Consider the following 22,131-nt stretch of genomic DNA (forward strand, 5'->3'; position numbering starts at 1 on the left):
TGTTACATTCGAGCGAACTTAACTGATCGGCCTATTGGTTGAATTTTTCAAGTTTTATAAACGAACTTTTATGAAACTTTTATAGTGTAATCTCGGCCTAAGACAGAATTGTGACGTGAATATTTCTAAGCACAGACATTTTGAAAGTACGTATCCACCCCTGTCCCTTTTTTCCACTTGCAAATTCTTTGATATCTCCTGAATTTTTTTTTTTTTTTTATTAAACATCGAATGTTTTGGATGTTTATGGAATTTTTCTTTCATATTTTCCCGAAAAGACAGATTTTTTTTCAAAATCTTTTGAAAATATTTTAAGACATTTTCTCCCATCGACTACTATGTAGTAAGGATCAGAATGAAGACATCTTTAGATCCATATTCTATGGGGCTCTAGACTAAACCACCAAAGGCTGCCTATGGGCACTGAATCAGGGGTGAAGGAGAAAAATAATTACAAAAATTGCGAAAAAATAGTTTTTATGCACGAATTTCAAAGTAGCTCGTGTGAAAGGGCCCTTAGTCTCCGTTTGTAACGTTTTTCGAAAAAAATTATGACAAAACGTTGTGAGCAGAAAAAAGCTTTAAACAGGAAACCTTGATGAGTATTATTATAGAAGAAAAGTTGGGACCACGAAAATAAGTCGTTCTAAGAGAGATCCATTGTATCGCATACAACTATGATGAATTTAGAGATCATGCACGAGCGCAAGCATTTTCACAGTGCGCGTATGAGTAGCTTAGAGAGATCATTGTTCAGAAGTTCTGCTAAGTGGTGAAACTTTCGTACCATACACAGCCTACCCCATGAAAATTGAAATATTTTATTAATTAACACGAGTTCTATATGCAAATATTTCTGAACTTTTATACGGTGTCCCTCGTAATATCACTTTACGCGTTTTTGCAATTAATTTGGAAAAATTTAAAAACCACAACCTTCAAAATTTTGCCTGCAATTTGACTCAAATGATTTTAACCCATTCGTATCACGGCTCTGCGCTACTCACTTCAAAAATCCGATGCGGTAAACTCAAAATCGTCCATATCACCATTCGAGGATAACGAAACTTGTTTTTACGCATCAGTACTACACCGACATTGGGCGAAGAAAATATCGAAATCGGTAAATAGTCAAACTTGGTTATAACGACACCTTGTTGTGAGCTAATTTCCATAGAGAATAATGTTAATGAACCTTGCTTATAACGTAGATGAAAATGTTACGAACTAGGATATAATACATTTTTCGCCGTTTTATGACATTTTTGATACTTCACAATGGAAAAAAAGGATTTTTAAGAAGTTTGGGGCTCCTGAATAACATGACCCGTGTATGGGACGTTACTGTAGTTTGCCGTAATTTCGCCCTTTTCAACTTCTTCCATTGCAAAATATCATATCTCAACCCAGTTTTTTGGATGAAAGTCACTTTAACCCTTTAAGCGCTTTTTAGAATTTTTCTGATCCGCATTTAACTGCCACACTAGAAATCACTAAACATTCTAGAAATTAAGGAAACAGTTATTTTCCGGATATTTTGCTGAGGTGAACTCGGAAAGAAAAACTCTCTCTACATAGGATGTAGATGGATATACACATGGATACAGATGGGATAAGGGAGAAAAATCATAGTATGATCTGACGAGCTCCCTCGACCCAAGTGAAAAAAAACAATGGAGCAGCAGAGTAATACATCAACTGAAAAATGTGTATTGCGATCACATATGTATTACTCTCATATATACGCACGCGCACACACACACGAAGTGAAGTTAGTGTGTCAGTAATAAATGATGTTTCAATTTCTTCTTAAACATGGGCAAACTATTTATGAGTGTCAAGAACTGTGGCGGACTATTTCAAGTTTTGGGTTCAAGAATAGAAAATGTTAGTTCTGGCATGGGCTGGTATCAGATGAGTACGGGATCTAGTGCTATAATGATGAGACGCGAATCTTGGGGTTATAATAGGTCTAATTTACTTGGTATGGTCACAGAATTTAGTTGTTTCGAACATAAGAATGGAAATAGAATAATGATTTACAAGCGAGACTGGTAGTATACTATACGAGAAAAAGGATTTGTGTCAGTTGAGATGGGTTTGGTTATGTGTTATTATATGTAAAAATCGCTGCAGAACAGAAAGTTTGTTTATACCGCTATAAGTGGTCTTATATGCCCCATACCAGGCGGCAGTAAGAGAGATGGAGAACCACGGTATTGTAAAGTAGCAACTTGATTTTAAAAGGAAGAAGAAAATAAATCTTAGTGATTGAAAATCACTTCCTGAAATTTTTATCAAGAGAAGAAAATTTTACAAGGGTATCTGGGCTCACCAATGACGAAATGAGAGGGTTTTAAGAACCCGAGGTATTTCGATATTTGTAAAATAAAGCGGGTCAAGTCAGACGAGATATCTTGGGATTGCCGCTGTAAAGGTTAATTATTAATCTTCACTCGATCAAATATGGTCACCCTAATAAAATGAAATAACAGCTTCTTGCACAGCATTTGATTGCATCTTATTGTATTTTTCGTCAAATAAGGTCTCGAAGACGACAACCTCGGTTATAACGACACCTCGTCTATATAGACAAATATTCACGGAATCTTCGATGTCGCTGTAACCGAGTTTAACTGTACTACACTTGAAACAACAATAAAACTACAGTATTTGAACTCGTTTTAATTTATACAACCTAAGGTGCCTAGAAAGTGGAGCCGTCTCACTCAGCACCTCCTAGAGATAGAAGGCCTCTGCACTGTTTGCCATAAACGTCATTCAGACTACATAGCAAGTTTGCCACATTTTGAAACACAGCATCCTGTTTAGTTTCTTCTTATTTTGGCGTAGAATCTTCCTTATTGGATCACAAATACTGCATAGTGATTGGATGTGGGGCATAGAAATCGCCAATTCTGAGCCCGATTATTTCTTTTCCTCACAACGATGATACTGGCACGATCAGGGAATTTTTTTCCTTGAATATTCTGAGGGAAATGGACTACTTACTGATGTCACAAGCAGACTGCGAAGGCCTTCTTTCTCTAGGAGGTGCTGACTCACCGCCCTCCATCTTTGAAAAAAAAACTGGATTTTCCGCTCCAAGTGACGTCTATTCGTTAATTACAAGTAGGATAAGCAAGAGCGTTTGGCTATAGCAATAATACTTACGTCATACTTTCGCTCAAAGATGGCAGATGAGGCAGTCCAGGATTTCAACTAGTCCTAATTAAAACCAGTTGAATTATAACGTCATATTTTTCTTCACTTCCAGCCTAGTGTAACCCCATGACCCCCATCTGACCCGGGACAGAATTATTTTTTTCATGGTATTCTGCCAACTCATTGTTTTAGAAAAAATACTAAGAAAGCTCACTTTGAAATATTTTAATCACGAATTCTCGTTATTTAACAACTTCACATACAGGCTTTTGGCAACAAATTTAGATGATCTGTATGAAGCCTCGCGATTACGAAAAAAGGGATAAAAAAACAGGGAGAGCTGGAAAACGAATTTCTTTCATTTGAGTGAGGACGAGATACCTAGTTCCTGATTGTGAAAGGGTTAACGTGAGTCATGCATCGATGAAATGTTCCATTTTTTTTGAAAAATATGGTCATTCTACGCCTAACACACTGGCTGATTGTTCCGCATTTTGCGCAAAACGACCATTGGCGCAGACTATTTCGCTTTCGGTTAAAAGAGAGTAAGTCTGAAAATAATTCATTCACAAAAATTTATTTCTCTTGCTTGTGGGGTGCAAGTTTCCATTTGCTGAAGAACACCCCCCCCCCCCATATCACCCATTCTAAACTCAACTCAATTTACGTAATTACATTGTATCACCAATTTATCGCGTAAAGCAATACAGGACACCTACCTGTGTAAGACTTGGTACGCAAAAAAAAGTGGAGAAGGTTATTAATAAAGTATCTTATTAAAAAAAGGAGAAATATATAAGTGCACTGGAATTCGAGTACTTTGCATTTAGTACATGGAACTGTAATTCGGATACTTTGCACCAACTATTTGATAAACTAGCAGATGTTTAAAATTTATATACCAAATTAAGTGTCCACTAGTTATAATTATTCAATAATTATAATTTACTAATTAACTGAATTAATTCACTCCAAACCTTACGTCCGTTTTAATGAATCTTATAAAATTAAGTTACTAATTACTTATTAGTTCCTGACACTTATTAATTAATAATAATTCATTAATGATTAACTGATCGTATATTACCACGTTTTAATATTAATTATTTTGTGTTTTCTATAAAACGTGTACTATCGACTTCTATTCGAAGGGGTTTAGGAGATCGTCACCCAATCACGAATGTAATGAGCCGTGGCCGCGAAGTAGGGAGGTGCCACTTTAGTGACTATCTTTGTATTGATTCACACAAGATCCTGCCTTCCCCGCGTGACAGTCCGAGCAGCGAGCCGTCATGAAAAAGTTGAAGCGAAATCGTTAATTAACAATTAATTAACGATTCTGTTTTTATTTAATAATTAACGATTACTAATAACGATAATTAATCGTTACAAAAACTCGTTGGATTTTGTATTCCTTTATAAAAGCTATCGCACTATTACGTGTGCGAAAAATGACTACATTCTATTATTTTAACTCACAATTTCAGTGATAGAGTTCGATAACTCATCGGATAATTGCGGAAGCTAATAAACTGGGCCTCAACAAAGAAATAAAATCAAAGAGTTTATCCCCAACCTACATTATTTTATAATCATACCTTGACAAGGCGCAAAAAATTTCATACCTTCTGTTTTGCCGAATTAATTTCTGACAATTTGGACATACTTAACAAAATTGAAGGAGATACTGTATTGCAAAAGCCTATTCTACTTTCATGTACGGACAGAAGCAGCTTTGTTCCAGACAACAAAGTAACTTTCAAAAAGGGGATCTCTACTTTTTCCCCTCATACTAGCTTACCTTATACAACTACTTACGACAGAATGACATGCTGTAATAGTTCTTTCATGTTGCCGGAGCAGCCCTGGTAAAATTGAAGGAAGTGAATGGTCAAGGCGCAGGTCAAGGAATCATTATGAAAAAACTGGTTTTCTCTCCTTATGCCCTACAACCAAGAAATAAATGGCGATTGCGCTATCATTTAACAATCCCGACGACAGACACACGTAATAGGGCATGGACGTTTAAATGCACAGCAGTTTGTGTGTGAGAACAATGGCTCTCTCGATATGAATGAAAATATGTGCTGGAAATATTAAAGAGACTGAGCTGGATCTAGAACGTTGTTGTTGAATCGAAGAGTTTTGATACTTATATGAAAAGATCTGTCGATTTTTTACCTCACCGCACAAAAATCGCGTTATTTCAAAGGATAATCATTCGGGTATTGTTATCACGTTCATAAAGTACGGAACGGACCACTATCATAACAGGGAAAGAAATTCGTTTGTAGTTATAAGGACTTCGGTTTGTGTTATCAATATTTTTTCGTTGAAAGGTTTTTTTCCTTTTTGTATGTTTTGAGGCTAAGGTTGAACCAGACCTCTTTCCCTAGAAGTTACCGTTATCAACCAGTAGACTATGTACAAGGTCAGAAGGTGTACGTTCAATATTTTGTAGACAAACATTCCCGTACTCAGTTCACAATATCCAAATCGGGTCACAATATGGGCCTGGCCTCTATGATCAGGGGCGTCGGAAGTGTTTCAAAAATGTGGGTGATCGTCTTGAGCTTTATGTAGGAAATTTTGATTTCTAAATCAATGTGGGGGTGCTCGGACCCATGCCGCATATTACCGTTGGGTGCTCGAACAAAACAGCACCCCCGGTTGCGACGTCACTGGCTATGATCCATGTACGTTTGGTGATACTTTTGCAATGGCTTGCTTATAGTGAAGACGTGTATAAAGTGAAAGGAAAAAACCCTTTCTTCAGTTCTTGATCAGTTTCGTTCGACTGACCACATTCACAGTTCCTCGGCCGGAAAACTTCCACAAGGGATCTATGAAACGTACCTTCAAAGCAGTCTTAAGAGCATTGTGGACCCGGAGGCCAAAGAGAGTTTTCTGAGGCCCAGTACCTGACTATACATGAGTACTACCTATCAAAATTTAAATGTTCACTATCTCAAATTCCAACCAGATCTCATTTTCATGAGGCCCCCGAAGAGTGCCCGGGTGCGCCCATCCGTTAAGATGGCACTGCGTACCTTCCTATAAAACAAATATCCTAATTCGTGATACACACATTACACAGTTTCATTCTACCTCCTCACAATATCTGAATAAATAAAAAGAATTTTAGCTTAATAGGCCTGGGTTACAGTATAAAAGTTTTATGAAAGAATTTTTATAAAACTTTTACAGGGATTACACCCAGAGGCGCATTTATAGTTTTGCCGTAAAGTCACTCTTAGCCATTCACTTGCTTGCAAACTGTTTGTCACTCAGATGCTTCCAAACTGTTTTAGTCACTCACATGCTTGCACACTGCACGCTTTGTAGGCTCACTCACACTTTTGCTCACTCATGTGCTTGCAAACTCTGGGTCACTATTTCGGCCACTCACTGACCTAGTCCCTTAATATCCGGACAGAGGGTTATGTTGAGGGTTATACAAATTTTGCCGCCCTTCTCCCATTCTACTAATTTTCTTGGCCACTCATTCCTCAAATTTGCCGCACGTCTGAACTTGCCACCCTGGGCTGTAGCCCGCTCTAAGCCCCTTGTAAATACGCCACTAATTACACCGTAAACGTTTGACAAAAGATCTTTTACAAAACTTGAAAAATACAATCAATAAGCGTATCGGTTAAATTCGAACCAATAGGTTGTGTTTGAAGTTTTATAAAAGATCTTATCGATGTTTTATAGTGTAATACTAAAGCAAATATTGCACTATAAAGGCCAAAGGGGAAAAAATCCTGTTTTGGAAAAACATGGAAGAAAAAATGGCACGGGGTTTAACATTTTGAAACCAGTTACGAGGGGAAACAGTTGTCCCGTTCGACCAAACGGTACATATGGTCGGCAAAACCAAAATTTTTTGATACGTCAAAGATTACACATGGTGCAAGGAAATCTAAAATTATGTAAACCGAAGAATCAAATTAATCAAGTCAAAGTGCAACGGGCACAGATAATAAATAATCATAGAAAGCATGGGCTCTACTAATTTAGGGCTTGAAATTTAAACAAAATATCTTTGTTGAAAAATTTTAGACATTCTTTCCAAAGTTGAGGTCTTCTGTTTACTTTTCCCTGCCCAGGGCCCTTCCACCAAGTCAAAAGCGTTCGAGATTACTTTGCAGTTGTATCATGAACTACTGATGAAGAATTAAAATACTAAAAATATTAAATTTGATGTATGTGTAAAATAAATATGCAATAGAGAGTTCTATTATGAAGAAAAGCTACTTATAGCTTTAGACCAGTGTTTCCCAAAGTGAACGATGGAAAGGTCCAAGGGGGCGATAGAAGCCACGGGTATAACATTGGATCCTATGGGTTCACTTGAGTTGGGGGGCGATGAGAGAAAAAATTCTCTGAAGAAGGGGGCGATGGAACAAAAAGTTTGGGAAACTGCTTTAGACTAACAGTTGCTGTTAGTCTAAATTAAAAATTACCAGTATAAATCAAAGTGTACAGTACATTTTACCACAATAATTTAAGTAATAAAAGATAAAAAAAAGGTAAAAATTGCTATTATTTCGCGATCTATAAATTTTATTAATATTTTTATTTTGATTCATACTTTAATAAATTTTATATTACTTTGAATTTATACGATTTTCACAACATTGCACATTAAAACTGACGGCACTCCGCTTAAGCCGTCATAATTTTTCGATAACTTGAGGTGACGACTAACCGAGGTTTTATTGTATACTTTAAGTGGTACTTCTGATTGTTGGCGCCTTGTTTCATTTATTTAGTGGTTATGATAACTTCGTGAAAACTCTTGAAACTTTGATTAGTCAAAATCGTACGTCAAGTGGAATCACAAATAATAATTATTCAATGCATATATATAATTTTATGATTATTATTCTACTGTTTGAAATATTTCTATGTTAATTAGGTAAATTTTTCACGCAATAATATGTAAACATATTACATTTGACGGGGTAACATTAGGACACAGCTGTCCAAACTTTGGCAATTCGATAATTGTAAAATACGGTGGAAGAATCTACACTGGCAAAATAAATAAAATGTCCAACTCGAAATTCAAAGCTAATTGTGCGCAGAAGGCAGGAAAGTATTCGAAGAGGACAAACTTTGGTACCCTGCTTCGAATTTGATAAAAGAAATTCCTATACCTTTATTTGTTTCTAGTCGACATGAAGAAATAAGTTTCATTTAATGTTAATTTATTATTTGTAAAATTTTCACCTATTTTTGTGTCTCAATAAAACGTTGTAAATACGAAGTGAAGAAATTTCAATCTTAAAAACCCATCACATTTCAAGAAAAGATAGCTTTTAACTTGACTTATTATTTATTTCAGGTTCATTTCATTGGCCGCTGTGGTGGTCGAGTGGTCACTTGGCGGACTTGCGTCGCGAGGTCCCGGGTTCGAACCCCACCGTCGCCACAGTGGTGGTCAGCTGAAGTTGGTTTTCTGTGGTTCCCAACTTCAAAGCGCGAATGCGAGCCGATCTCCCCTTCAAAAAGTCTCGCAACAGACCTACAAACAGTACAAATGTAATTCAATCATAACACATCACTCACTTCCCTTCTGAAATATAGATGGCAGCACTGAAAAATCCAACACCACTACATACGCACTCAGACAGTTTGGGACACACACAGTTACGCTTCCGGCACTACTCACAAGGTAGTAAATCGCCCATAGATGGTGATAGACCTGAGTTGTGCTCGGTTTGAAAGAAAGGTTCATTTCATTTGTTTTTTTTATTTAACTGTTGAAAAGCTGTATGAAATAAAATTTCTAATTCTTAAACTTTAAAAGAACATTACAGGGAGAAAAACTTAAAAAAATGTTTTTAAGAAACAAACTGAAGAAAAATTACTGTTTTTTCATTGTAAAAGACACTTCTTGTAAAATTTCTACAAGCTAGTATTGGAGTAACAATCAGACACAAGGATACTAATATGGCTTTTAGAGTAAGAAAAAAAAAAAAGACTTGTTCTACAGTTCAAATCAATTGTCTCGCTCCCTATATAATTTAAAAATAATTTTAAATAATCGGGCATGGTAAGAATAACCCGAGGGTTATAGCTATATTTTCCCCCAGAAGTCATGTTGCTAACAGTTACAGTACGGATACCATATTCAAAATTGTGCAATACTTGTCCTGAAGTTACCCCTAGTTTACGGTATGCATCGAAGTGGTGACCATATGGTAACAGTACATGGATTTCGGATACGGAATAGGTAAATAAAAAATTCATGGGTTAAAGGATTTGTTTTGAAGGAGAGAAAGGTACAGTGAATTTTTTTTCACAATAAGTCCGAACCCCGATGGATCGAATATCTGTTCAGTTCTGTTCGAAGTCTTCTATCGACTTCGAAATCTTCAATGTTATTTTAGTGTTAAAATTTCTCCTTAACTCGAAGCTTTCTTCCTCTATGTTGAAGTTTTCGGATATGAGATGAATTTAAAAAAAGAAAAGAAAACGCATTCATCCACTTAGTGAAGAATAATAGATAGTGTGCACGTAATTTCAGGAATACCTTTCTCTTCGCCAATTTTGTAGATAAACTAATGACCATCAACTCAGTCATTAGTCACTATGCTAACAAATCTTTTGTTTCATGTCTGGTCACGTCAATATCGTCATTTCGCTTTTGCTCAGTTGCGAGTGAACGCAGTGTTCAAACGTCAGAACAAATCTTGATTGCGCGTAAGATTTTTCGAAAATGTCGAAGTGAAAGTTGAGAGTTTCAGATTTTAAAGAAAGAACGAATTATCGATGTAATGGGAAGAAATAACAAATCTAAAACAAAAGATTCGTACAGTAGTCTCGAAACTTCGAGGTTCCGGATAATCCGAGGTTCTGGAATTCAAATTTTTTCAATTCTGTTTTTCGCCATGTATAAGTTATGTATCATTTTTTCTCACGAATGCAAATAAGTTCAGTTGAAAGGAGGTTTTGATCCCTAGACTGGAGGCTTCAATAAATTCCCAGACCCCCCTATAGTAAATTTATAGCGCAAAAAAATATAAAATAAATTAATATCGTGTCTTCTAGGGCGTGCAGCCTCTGTCAGCCTCCCTTAACCCAGTCTATAGGTCCAGACAGTTGTGCAATAAATTAAGCGTTTGAATTAGGAACAAAATAGGTAGGAGCAAGAACCTCCTTTCCAGGGTCACAACTAGATTCTTGGTCAGCCGGGGCAAACACGCAATTTGGCACCCCATGAGAGGTTAAAAGGTGAAATTTGCGTCCCCTCTGGTCTAGCGCCCGGGGAACTAGACAAGATTGCTCTCCCCCTAGTTGCAGCCAGCCCCCTCCACTTAGGCCGGGATTACACTGTAAGGGTTTTAGAAAAGTTCTTTTATAAAATTTGAAAAATGCAACCACTAATCGGCCTATTGGTTGTTTCTTTATCAAACTTTTATAGTATAATCTCGGCCTTAGAAAGTCGTTTCTATTCATTTTCGAATAATCCGAATTTTCAGTAGGCCGAAGTCACTTTAAGCTCGGATTATCGAGACTACACTGCACGTGAAAAGTGAGACATTCCTGCGATAAAGCTACCTTGAAACACTAGGCAGACTCATCCGCTATGTTTGAGTAAATGTGTAGCGTCAGTATTATCGCTATAGTCAATCGCTCTTCCCTACCATGCTGTTTTATACAATTAGACGTCACTTGGAGCGGTAAACGAGTTTTTTGTTCAAAGATGGAGGACGATAAGTTCCCTCTCCTTCACAGGCTCCTTACCCTCCAAATATATCTTGCAAGACTCTCTTCAGGCGTGAATGAAACGAAGGGCAAAAAAATAACCGAATTTTCTTTATAGAAAATGATCTTGCTTTCTCTTTATAAGTTTAATACATACAAACATTGTGTATAAATGTACTGATTATACAGTGTCCCACAATCGACTGACAGTTTTCAAAATGGGATGGCTAGAAAACGGTGACAGATATTAAAGTCATTCTTGCGGAATATAAATGTGCGAAGTCAGGAATTGTACTTCATTCATGTTGAAAGGGGATGTATGGCTATTAAAAAAAACCAACTTTTTATACGGACACTGTGCCCAAAAACCAACCCAATCAGAAAGTTGTTCCCCAGTCTTTCCTCTGCGCTAGGAAAAGTGAATTTTTTTTGGCATCAAGAGAGACAGGGCAATGACTTTCTCACATTGGGTTTCGGGCACAGGGTGTCCATATAAAAAGCTAATTTTTTTTTATTTTAATAAATATACATTTCTCTTGTAACATTAATGACGTATCTGAAATTCCCGACTTCGCACATTTATATTCCGCAAGAATGATTTTAATATGTGTCACCGTTTTCTTGCAATCCCATTTTGAAAACCGTCAGTCGATTGTGGGAGACACTGTACGTACGTCCATGTTTTTCCCCAATATTTTCATTCAATAATTATTCATTGACAATTTTTGTATGTTCAGTAGTCTGACATTTTTACCCATACGATATTCGCAAATAGAGCACTGCTATTTTAACAAATCTTTTCATTCTCCCTCGAAAATCGTATTTCCGATGAGTCGAAATGACTTGAAGTTTTCGTCGGCACTTGCACATTCGATTAATCGATATTTGACTGTATTTATATCCTTATATGAAACATTTCGGAATATTTTATCGAATTTTTTCAAAACACTGTTCTGCGGAGGTCAAAAAAGTTAATAGAGAATGTTGGGTTCAAGTTTTAAAAAAAGTCTCATCGCGTTCTACTGGTCACCATTCCACTTCCTGTGGCTGCACTCATATTCCTAGAAAAGTCTGTATTGCCCTAAAATCTATATAAACAAACGTCATACGTAGTAGAATATGCTATGAAAGCTTTAGGATTTAATTTCTAAAATCATGACAAATCCTGAAGAGTTTTTGGAAAACCAGCGTAGTTTTATTTACTTATAATAGAGTATTCTGATAGACTAAAGAATTCTTACTTGATTAATCTCTTTACTGAATAATATTTATCATCTCAACAATAATCCCGTGAATATGCTCGAATTCAATAGATGCGACGTTTTCACAGAAATCACCTCAACTCCGAGTTCGCGCATAAATCGGGTTTATTGCTGCATATGCCGTTAATTTTAAGTTTTGAGGAAAGGACATTAGTTTTGATTCGGAACAATTACAGGTTGTTGGGCCTTACGAAGTTTTTCGCTCTCTGATATTGCAAAGGTATATATGGAATAGTTTTCCCTCCAAACATAGGCGTAAGCAGGAATTTCTTGGGGGAGGGGGGGGTCATTTTCTTCTCAAGAGAGGATTTTTCGTTTTTTACACTAAAATATTGGATCGGGGGAGGAGATCCTGCTACTCAGTGTCTTCAATAGCACTTAATTCAGGTCCATGACTAGAAGTTTGTCGGGGCGGGGGAAGTAAACGTAATTTTGCCGTCCCCTCTATATTGTAAAAGTAATCGATTTTTATAATGGTGTTTTTTGTTTGTCCTAAAATTTTCCGCACGGGACACGAACCCCCATTTACCCCCAACTAGTCCCTGCTTAATTTTTTCACAATTGGCATGTTCAAAAGAAAATACATACGATATTCCTTGTGGGAAAAAAATCGGGAAACTATCCATCCTTAAATAAGTACCACATGAAAATGGACAATTTACAATTTGTCTTTCTTTTCTAGGTTTCATCGTTTTCCTTTATAATCACGGACATCGATTGTATGATATTCAAGGATGAATAAAAATAATTTTCAATACCAGCTTGTTTCACCCATGAGCAACCTCGTTGGGCATCAAGTTGTATGGTGGCTTCAATTTTGCATTTCATGTCATCATGTAATCGATCGTCTATTACAGAAGTATTGAATCACTTGATAAAATTATGTGCTCAATCTCACCGTTAGCCAACAGATGTATGGAAAATTTATGGACCAAACTGATCAAACGTGTCGTTTTTTAGTTTTTTCATATTGAAGAAAATTATTTTTTCTACTGTGGATTGGCTGGTGACATAAATACAAATACAACGCCACAACAGGCAAAATGCCCAACGAGGTGGTTGATAAAAAGATGCCCATAAAAATATGGATGTCATATATTTTGAAAAAAACAGCAACCCAATTAAAGATGCAATTAATACAAATTATAAACAATATATACACATGATAAAATATTATACAATGCCCATAAAGAATACTTATGGTTGTCTTATACTAAGTATGGATAGCTTATCGATTTACCCCAACATGTTTATCGTATTTCTTTTTAAACGTGTCAATTGTGTTACAATTTACTACCTCCGGGGGTAAGCTATTCCATTTATTAACAACCCTATTAGAGAAAAATTCCCTGCGACACCATAACCTTGCATTGTCCCTCACCAATCGATACTGGTGTCCTCTTGTAAAAGCAGTCGATTGGCGGTGTACTAAAAGTTCATGGTCCATCCTATCCATCCCATTGAAAATTTTTAACACTTCGATCATATCTCCTCGACACCTGCGTTCATCCAATGTAAACATAAAGGGAGTTGAATAACAGAATTCGTACCATTTCGACGTCGGAATTAAAATTTATCCAGCAATGCTCAGCTAGGTTCAATCAATTTATTTTGATCAATTTTAAAAACAATTGAAATTCCAAATTTTCCAGAGCCTAAAGATAAATCATGTAGCTCATATATCAAGATGTTCATGAAATGTATACTTACATTATAAGATTCGAGTTTTTTTATCTTTTTACTCCAAATAAAAAACTAAGATAAATTTTTGTAATAAAAAATAAAAAACTGATTTTCTGGGGAAATAAAAAAAGAATTGGGTAAACATTCTTTATATAATTGAAGATTTATTGATTTTTCTTCTTCTGGCGTCGGGTTCGTCATAAAAGAATGTTTTCAAAACTCCAATGATGCTGACAAAACTATAACAAACGCCAATGTGATGCGATCGCCTCCATAAACGAACATCTTTGGCCATCAAAACACTATCGAAAACCCATTAATACATGCGTAATGCGCTGTCAAACGATGCACTCGCATTTGTGGAAAACATGTATTACATGGTATGACTTGAGTGCATATACACTGAAAACCTTCCATCTATAATCGCAGCGGTTGCAGGAATATCACTGCAGTTGAATTTTAAAGATAGAAATGAAAGCATTGATTACAAAATGAACGGTATAAGCAATTGCTTAACACCTCTTTTAGAAAAAACAAAAGGAATTTGACCCCAATCTTCGCGGTATGCTTTGTTTAATTTCTTGTTTTTTTAAGCACATGATATTTTTCTTTCTAAATTCAAAACAAGTTTATAACTTACCCAATTTGCAGGACGTCTTTCTTTTCACCCGTAAGCATATAGTCCTCGAACGTATGCACTAAAACAAAAGCAAACAAACAACTCGCTTTCAGTAAATTATTTAAACAAATGTACATAAACGCAAACTGAAATTTGAGCATTCGGGAGAAAGTGAAACGAATTCTTCACGTTATAAAGCCACGAACAACACTAATAACCAGTTGGTAGTAGCTTCGGCTTGGATCGACGTCGTCGTCTTTTCGAAGCGAAAGTGAAATCAGTACGCAAGCAAAAAGTTGCCAAACGAGTGAATGTCTTAACGCTACGCCATCGCCAAATGAATCCAAAGAAAAGAGCAAACTGGATTCTTTCTCATTTTTTCTACAAGTAGCCAGACGAAATAAAAAAAATGAAGAAATACAGTGGATCCTGCTTATAACGTTCCCACTTACTACGACTTATTTTCGTAGTCCCAACTCATTTATACTCAAGATTTCCCGCTTAGAACGTTTTTTTGGAATATTTTATAAGCGGGACGACTGTAAATACATATAATGACTTAGAGACTAGCTTCAAGCCGAAAGAATCATCCTCTTCCCCACTTTCGTCCGTTCTCAAGGACAAAAAAAAGTTTAAAAGATTTAATTTTTTACCAGCTAAGTAAGAAATTCGGCATTCCTCATGTATAGAACGCTTGAAGGTTTCAGGCCAAGTATGAAACACGAGCGTACGCGATTAGGCTGATGGCACAGGTGATCCACAGGTAGACTTGCTAATTCAATTGCAACTGAATGAAAAATTATTATTCCGTTCGTTCCAGAGGTCCACATACATGGACCCTCAGGTTTAACGGACTTGAATGGTTTTAAACGATTCTTTTACAAGTTAAGACCTTTGGTACACATGAGAACCTAACACCAATGGTCTTAGTAAAGATAGCCACCCAAATTAATTAGTTAATTAATTTTAAATAAAATTTTCTTTTTAAGGGGCATTTTGACATACAACAAACAAAAATCAATAAAAAAAAAAATTTTTTTTGCCCAAACCCTCTTCACATGGCGTCGGCGACCAACTGCAAATCTTACAATTTTTTAGACCATTATTTCACGATCTCTGCATGTTTGGTATCATTCGAAAAAGAAATAATGGTGGCTTACAATCATAATTATTAAATTATTTTCATTTATCATACTTTATTGTGAGTGATGAACGTTTGCTGCTTAACACGTAGGCATCTGAGATATTATTGTAAAGAGCATGTCTTATCCCGTTGAGCTAAAACTCCCTGTATAATTATTATTGTAAAGAGCGTGTTTAAGTCCCTTTGAGCTAAAATGCTGTTTAATTGAGGTAGTACTTCTTTGTTACAGCAACGAGGCTGAGTTATAAATCCGATTTTCGGGACGAGGTAGAAGGAAAAAAAATTGCCAAAAAAAATATTAAAAAAATTTAGATAATACAGAAGATACTATATAATATAGACAAGACGTTATTTTATAAACATAAAAAAATTCAAATTAATTCAGTGATTAGTTTGAAAGCTATAATTTTTCAACTAAACATCTGCAAAAACCGGTGATTTCATTTTAATCTCCTCCGACCTACGCGATGGGATTCATTCAACTCTCCTCCGGGCTTGAGGGGTTAAATGCCAGTTTCGGTTTAGGGATGAAGAGGTTGTTGTGATTGATATCAGTAATATTCTTACGGGTTCAGATATAAAATTAGACCCTCGTACAATAGGTAACAATATCTCAACGAGAAAAATACGATCCAAATACGGGATATCGCTAATTGTAACAAAAAAATTCAATTTCTGCGAATCCGATCATCGTTGCTGAAACTGCTGAAGGTTGGAAAGATGAAGAACTGCGGCAAAGCGCAGTAAAGAAAAATGTACAAGGAAAAAAAAAACATTCATCATGACTTAATATTGACCTTACATGATCACCTAAGAAATACGGTCAAATACGGAACATCGCAAATTGTTACCAAATACGATGCCATTTGCGTCGGCAAAATCACTAATTATGCTTAAAATTTACCAACTAACGGAAAATGAAAGTACTTGAAATCGCAGTGAATTGAAATGGCAAGCGAAACTTTGAACATGACAAATATTGTTTGGATGAATATTTGTTATCATAATTATCTTAATATAATTTGTAAGTAATGAAAATTACCTTAATTCGCAATTTTAGTAAAGATTACAAATTCAAATAAGCTTCGTTGAAAAAAACCAGACAAGTCGGTATTGAAAAAGTAGAATTACCAAAATATAGGAATGTCGCTTAGAATATGGGACATTTCTATATTATATAAACGGGCGAACTTGACTAATTCAAATTTTAGGAATTCCATTTAGTTTCTGTACAGTTTGATGTTGAAATTACCTGTATAATTCGATTTTTTTCTTCATATTTGGATAATTCGAAGTTTGCATTACTAGTACTTAACCACACATGCAACACGTCTATATTCCTCTCTGGAATTTCTAACCAATGAGTACATGTTGGAATGTGCGTGTATATGTTGTAAACCTGACGTGAAGTTTGGTTCTGTGTAATGCCTGTTATTGTGCTGCCATTTTCCACCTATTTTTCGAATTATGAGTGGTGTGTAAAGATTAGTATTTGTACTGTTCTCTGTGACGAGACATTTTAACGGAGATCGGCTCGGTTTCGAACCTCGTAGTTGGGAACCACGGAAAACCAACTTCAGCCGACCATCACTGTGGCAACACGACTATGTTTCAACATTACTTGCAACAACGGGGAAATTGTCAATAGTTAGTCAGGACATTCAATACATTTTTATTATTATTAGGAATTTTTGTTTTTTGATGAAAGTATTGTTATTCTAAACCACCGTTTCCCAAAGTATGTGTCAGGAGTCCTAGGGACGTCACCAACCTGCGTCGAGGCGAGCCGGAGATAAAGATTTGTGTGCTTGTTTATGCTTTGAAGTGGTTCACTTATATGGGAAAATATCAAATTATTCTAGGGAGCCGCAGGCACACCATGAATTTGGCAAGGGAGCCGAGGATGACAAAATCTTGAGAACCAGTGTCCTAAATTGAAGCGATTATTTCAGAAATACCATAACCAACAAAAAAAAAATTCACAATTGAGTTAATACTGGTTTCTTATTGATAGACACTTCGTTTGTTGCAGAAGCTCACTGAAAAAACGTTCTGTATACCCCCATTTTGCGTACCTGAAATATATATATTGGTTTAGTGCAGGAACCCTACAAGTGACATCACTTACGGGAGTTAAACACTTGTAACAGTTAGCAGCACTGACGTCATTGGCGGGTTTCATGAGACTTAAAAAGGGTTAAAATAGGTCGTTTCTGATTATTCTGTGTCTTGAAAGTTTGCTTTGAGGGTTCTAGTGATTATTTTCCGTTCTCTGTTTTTAAGTTTAAAAAAAGTGTCTAAATAATCGCAGTCAGACGTGGAAACTAAAGAAAAAGTGTCGTTAATCCAGGCACTTACAAACATAATATGTACAAATCACGAGTTTAGGACAAAGGATGTGCCACTTACAAAGGTAAGACAATCACTCAGAAAACTCCTGACCAAATCAATTGCAAATGTTCCACCAAGTGTTTCAAACTTTGCACCAAAGAAGTTCTGAGTGAAATTTGAAGTAATTTCTACTCAATTTGTGGAAAATAAAAACATAAGTATCTTTGAAAAGTAGAGGCCATGCTCATACAAGAAAACCGCCAACTCGAAAGGAGAAAAGAGTCCCATTTAAAATATCTACGTACGAACACTTAATCTTCAGCCCTGGTTTATCTGGAAAAGTGAAAGCCAAGACGTTCATTAATGGCTTGACCACATCAACAGTTATTTTGAAGGCCATTCGCTCTCTTGAACTGCCAACTACGAAAGCCTACCCTGCTGCAAAAATCTCAATCAACAAGAAAAAAATTGATAATCTGCAAATGCTTGTTGAATATACCACAGACTATGCTGAATTCTACAATATGATTTTAAGTTGGCCGGCATCTGAAGTTAAAATTAAAGAAGAGATTCCGACTAACATATTTATATGTTTACATATAGTGTGAATGTGTCGTGTGTATGCAGAGCATTGAATGATATTACATATGATTATCTTATTTCTACAAAATATCTGTAATTGAACAAAATAAAATTCAACGTTATTAGAAAGTCAACTTTCTTGATTTTTACTCCAAACTGAACTTATGAATCTGAAATTACTTATCATAAAAATAGAAAAACCATGATGTAAATTTTATTGCAGAAACCCCATAACAGAGCAGAGGAGAGAATTTTTTTAACCCCTCTCCCCTGAACTTTAATGAATATGTATATATATCACGTTTTTATTTTATGTATAGAACAGTCCTTCACATTCAGGAATTTGTGGCGGTACGCTAACGTCACCGCTTCGGGGAATGTTCCTGCTTGTAGTGACGTACAAAGAGTCACTGCTAACCTACGTCACAACCGATCTTCGGTGGTTGCACCGTTCCTGTCATTTGCATATTCCTCGGATTGTGAAATGTGCGTTGTGTATAAAAAGACAGCTATGTTACGTCGCCGCTTCGCTTCGCTCGCTACAACCGATAATTCTCAATGTAAAATTATATTCTGCCTGCACGCAGCCCTTATTGCTGTGTAGCATATCTTAAAGTCTAAAGTAATCATGGTTAATCGTTAATTTTCAATTATTTTATTTTATTTTAATGTTTTAATTTTACAATAAAATTTTAAAAGTTAATTGTAAATTGTTAATAACCGCTGTGCCGCCGTCCTTCGTGTCTTAATTCGTTTGTAAGATGTGCGCGCTTAATCCTCTCTGACATAGTCTATAAGGATCCGATTTAGAAGCACTTATCTACATGAGATACCTGGCCCCATTGAGAACGAGAAAAAATTTTGCTTTTAGTCAAGTTAGAGAAGGTTTTCCTTGATTATCTATGAATTAGAAATTCTGCACTTATGGGGTTTCTGAAATTAGCGCTTCAATTGATGAGTTAGATAATTCAAAATTTGGATAATTCGAACTTTTTAAAGTGAAACTTCTATAGCGACATAACAGTGAAAGCGACGTAAGAGTGAATTTCTGTGAGGAAAAGGAAACCATCACAAAAAGTGAAACGCTTTCTTTTTTCTCTGACTGTGCGATGAAGGTCCGAGAAGGAGATGGGTTGTGATGGTGGGAGATGTCAATAGCGGTTTGACCATGTAAGAACATTAAGTTGGAGAGGGAGGTTGATTTGGACGGTTTGTCTCGCAGGCAAAAAAAGTTGATTACATTTCTCCCCCCCCCCCCCCAAGAGTATATTTTGCACGCGAACGCAAGTTTTGTTGCATCACAGTGCCAGCTCCTAATCGGTTGCGTTGTCATAATGCAATTTACAATTTTTTATTTTGAATAAACTTTTATTCAATTATTGATGTCGGGTTATTTTATCATGTGTGCAAGCTGTTTTTAATGCATTTGTAAACTTTATTTGACATAATTTATTACATACGAATATTTATAATTACAAATTTCCGAAAATTCATAAATCTAGTCATGCCAAACCTAGAAGTTTCACTTCGATCGCGCGAGATTCTAACGCAGATTTATTTTTTTGCTGTTCCTTTGAACTTCGAATTAACCAAGTTCAACTTTATTTTGTTCCTGCATTTATATGCCCTGTATTTTCGGCAAATTGAGATCTTAAATACGGCAAAATATGGAACATTGCAAATCGTCACCAAAAATGTTGCTATAAGTTATTATCGTTCGCCTGTTGAATTGTTTCAGACATTTTACTGGTCCCTGGGTTAGGAGGTTAAGAAACGCCGCGACAGACCTATATGATACATTATGGTCAAATGGTCTCAAATGATCACACAACACTGTCAAAATTATTTATCAAGACTTAGGATTGCATGAAAAGATAAGTCACTGCCTTTGAGGAAGAACTAAGTGGTCTAGGAGTGAATCTGATGGAAGATGAAAATTGGGAAGGGGAATGTGAAGATTCTAAAACTAAACCTGGAGAAATTCTCGAATGCTTGTTTTGCGCTAGTGTGTAAGAATAATTTTTTTTATCAGTTGTGATTAAGAATGATGTGTAACCATTCGATCAGCATAATTATGAACTTATTAAAGTATAGACAAGTAAGAATTCAAGCTACAGAAGAAGTGAAAAAGACCTTTTCTATTTCACTTTGCTAAGTCTAAATTGAAAGTGGTTAAAACAAGAAAAGTAAAAGGTTAAATGCCATTTGATAGGCTAAGTGTGGAAAATTTCATGCTGAGTGATTTAATTCAATCTGCAACAGCAAAAATATGAATAATTATAACGTATGTTTTTTTTTCGAAGTCTGGCCAAACTGCAATGAAGTTTAGAACCTGGTGCCAGGTCCGCAACCAGGAGTGACGGGCATATTGCTAAGGTACGGGTGCCCAATTCGCCCTTTAATGCAAAGATTTCCAAATCTTTTACGTTTACTGCATTACAAATCTCTTCCACACACACAAAGACAGCATATTTTCAGTTACTCAAAAAGAATTTTAAATCAATATAAATTAAGATAGCATATATGAAGAGTCCAGAGGAAAAACGACTTTACAGCATTTTTTTCGAAAATGAGATAGCAGTTGCTTGTAGCTTTCAAGGAATACTATCCCCACGTGCATTAATTTTTGGAGTAGAACAACTTTAAAGCCATAAAAAAATAGCAATAAAGTTTAGGTTAAATGGGCGAAAACTATTGTATTCCCAATTTTCAAACTAGTTTTTCTCAAAATCTAATTTTTGCTGTAAAGTCATTTTCCCCATGGACCCTTATTGTGTATTAATTTTTTTTCCGCCGTTCTAATTGTTTACAAAAGTACTCAAAAAATATTTTTTTAATTTTCGATCATCTTTGGTGGGGGGGGGGGGGGGCACGAGCTCCCTATGGCCCTGGGTTACGCCTCTCGGTGGCACCCTGAGTTATCGGAACAAGCATAAGCGGATATAGGCTTTGCGAGGAGAGGGTGGATAACAGAGTGTGATAGTTCATATGTATATGTTGATAGTATTTTTTTTTATTAAATTGCACTCGTTATGAAATTCTGGTCGACTTCTCGATTTAGCTAATTTTGAGTCAAACTTGTAGGCATACAGTCAAAAATACTTTTGATGCCCTTGAACCAGGGGCATCAGAAGTGTTTTTTGACCTATAAAAATGGATGCACGGCTTGAGCTTTTTATGAGAGACTGTTTTCTGAATCAATTCTGGGGTTGTTCGAGCAACAACAGCCCATGCCCCCTTCCAATTCTGGAAACCCCTGTCTTTTCCCTTATTCATACCTCTATTTCTAGGTTATCTAACACCAAGGCTTTAGCGAGAGAGGATGGGGGAATCAATGGATTTAAGCATGTAATTTCCTATACATTTCGGGGGAATCCCCCCCCCCCCAACGAAATGTAAGAAAATGATTGTAGTAAATGGTTAAGTTCTATTTTCTATGACTTTGGTTCCCCTCCTCCCGATAGAAATTTCTGGCGACGGCCCTAGCAAACTGATTCACATTCTTTGTATCAAGGTCGTAGCCATGGGGGGCGACTTACGACAATATATATGTCAGAATCACAAGGTTTAGTCCAGTACTATCAGCTTCCTCCCCTCCGAAAAACCGGTCCCTATCATGCGGAAGAAAA

At 36.1% G+C, this 22,131-nt stretch overlaps 1 protein-coding gene across 1 annotated transcript in view; it reads right to left on the reverse strand.

The window, feature by feature from the left end:
- The window catches only part of sdt (MAGUK p55 family member stardust), a 150,341-nt gene that overhangs the window by 104,312 nt on the left and 23,898 nt on the right, over positions 1-22,131 (reverse strand). The window contains exon 3 of the mRNA XM_089246404.1: positions 14,467-14,524. Within this exon, the coding sequence (XP_089102530.1) occupies positions 14,467-14,524 (58 nt within the window). The remainder of the gene's footprint in view (positions 1-14,466; positions 14,525-22,131) is intronic.

Source organism: Pholcus phalangioides, unplaced genomic scaffold (assembly GCF_987345545.1).
Source record: "Pholcus phalangioides strain wild (caught in Gottingen) unplaced genomic scaffold, Ppha-v1.0 ptg000017l_1, whole genome shotgun sequence".
Lineage (NCBI taxonomy): Eukaryota > Metazoa > Arthropoda > Arachnida > Araneae > Pholcidae > Pholcus > Pholcus phalangioides.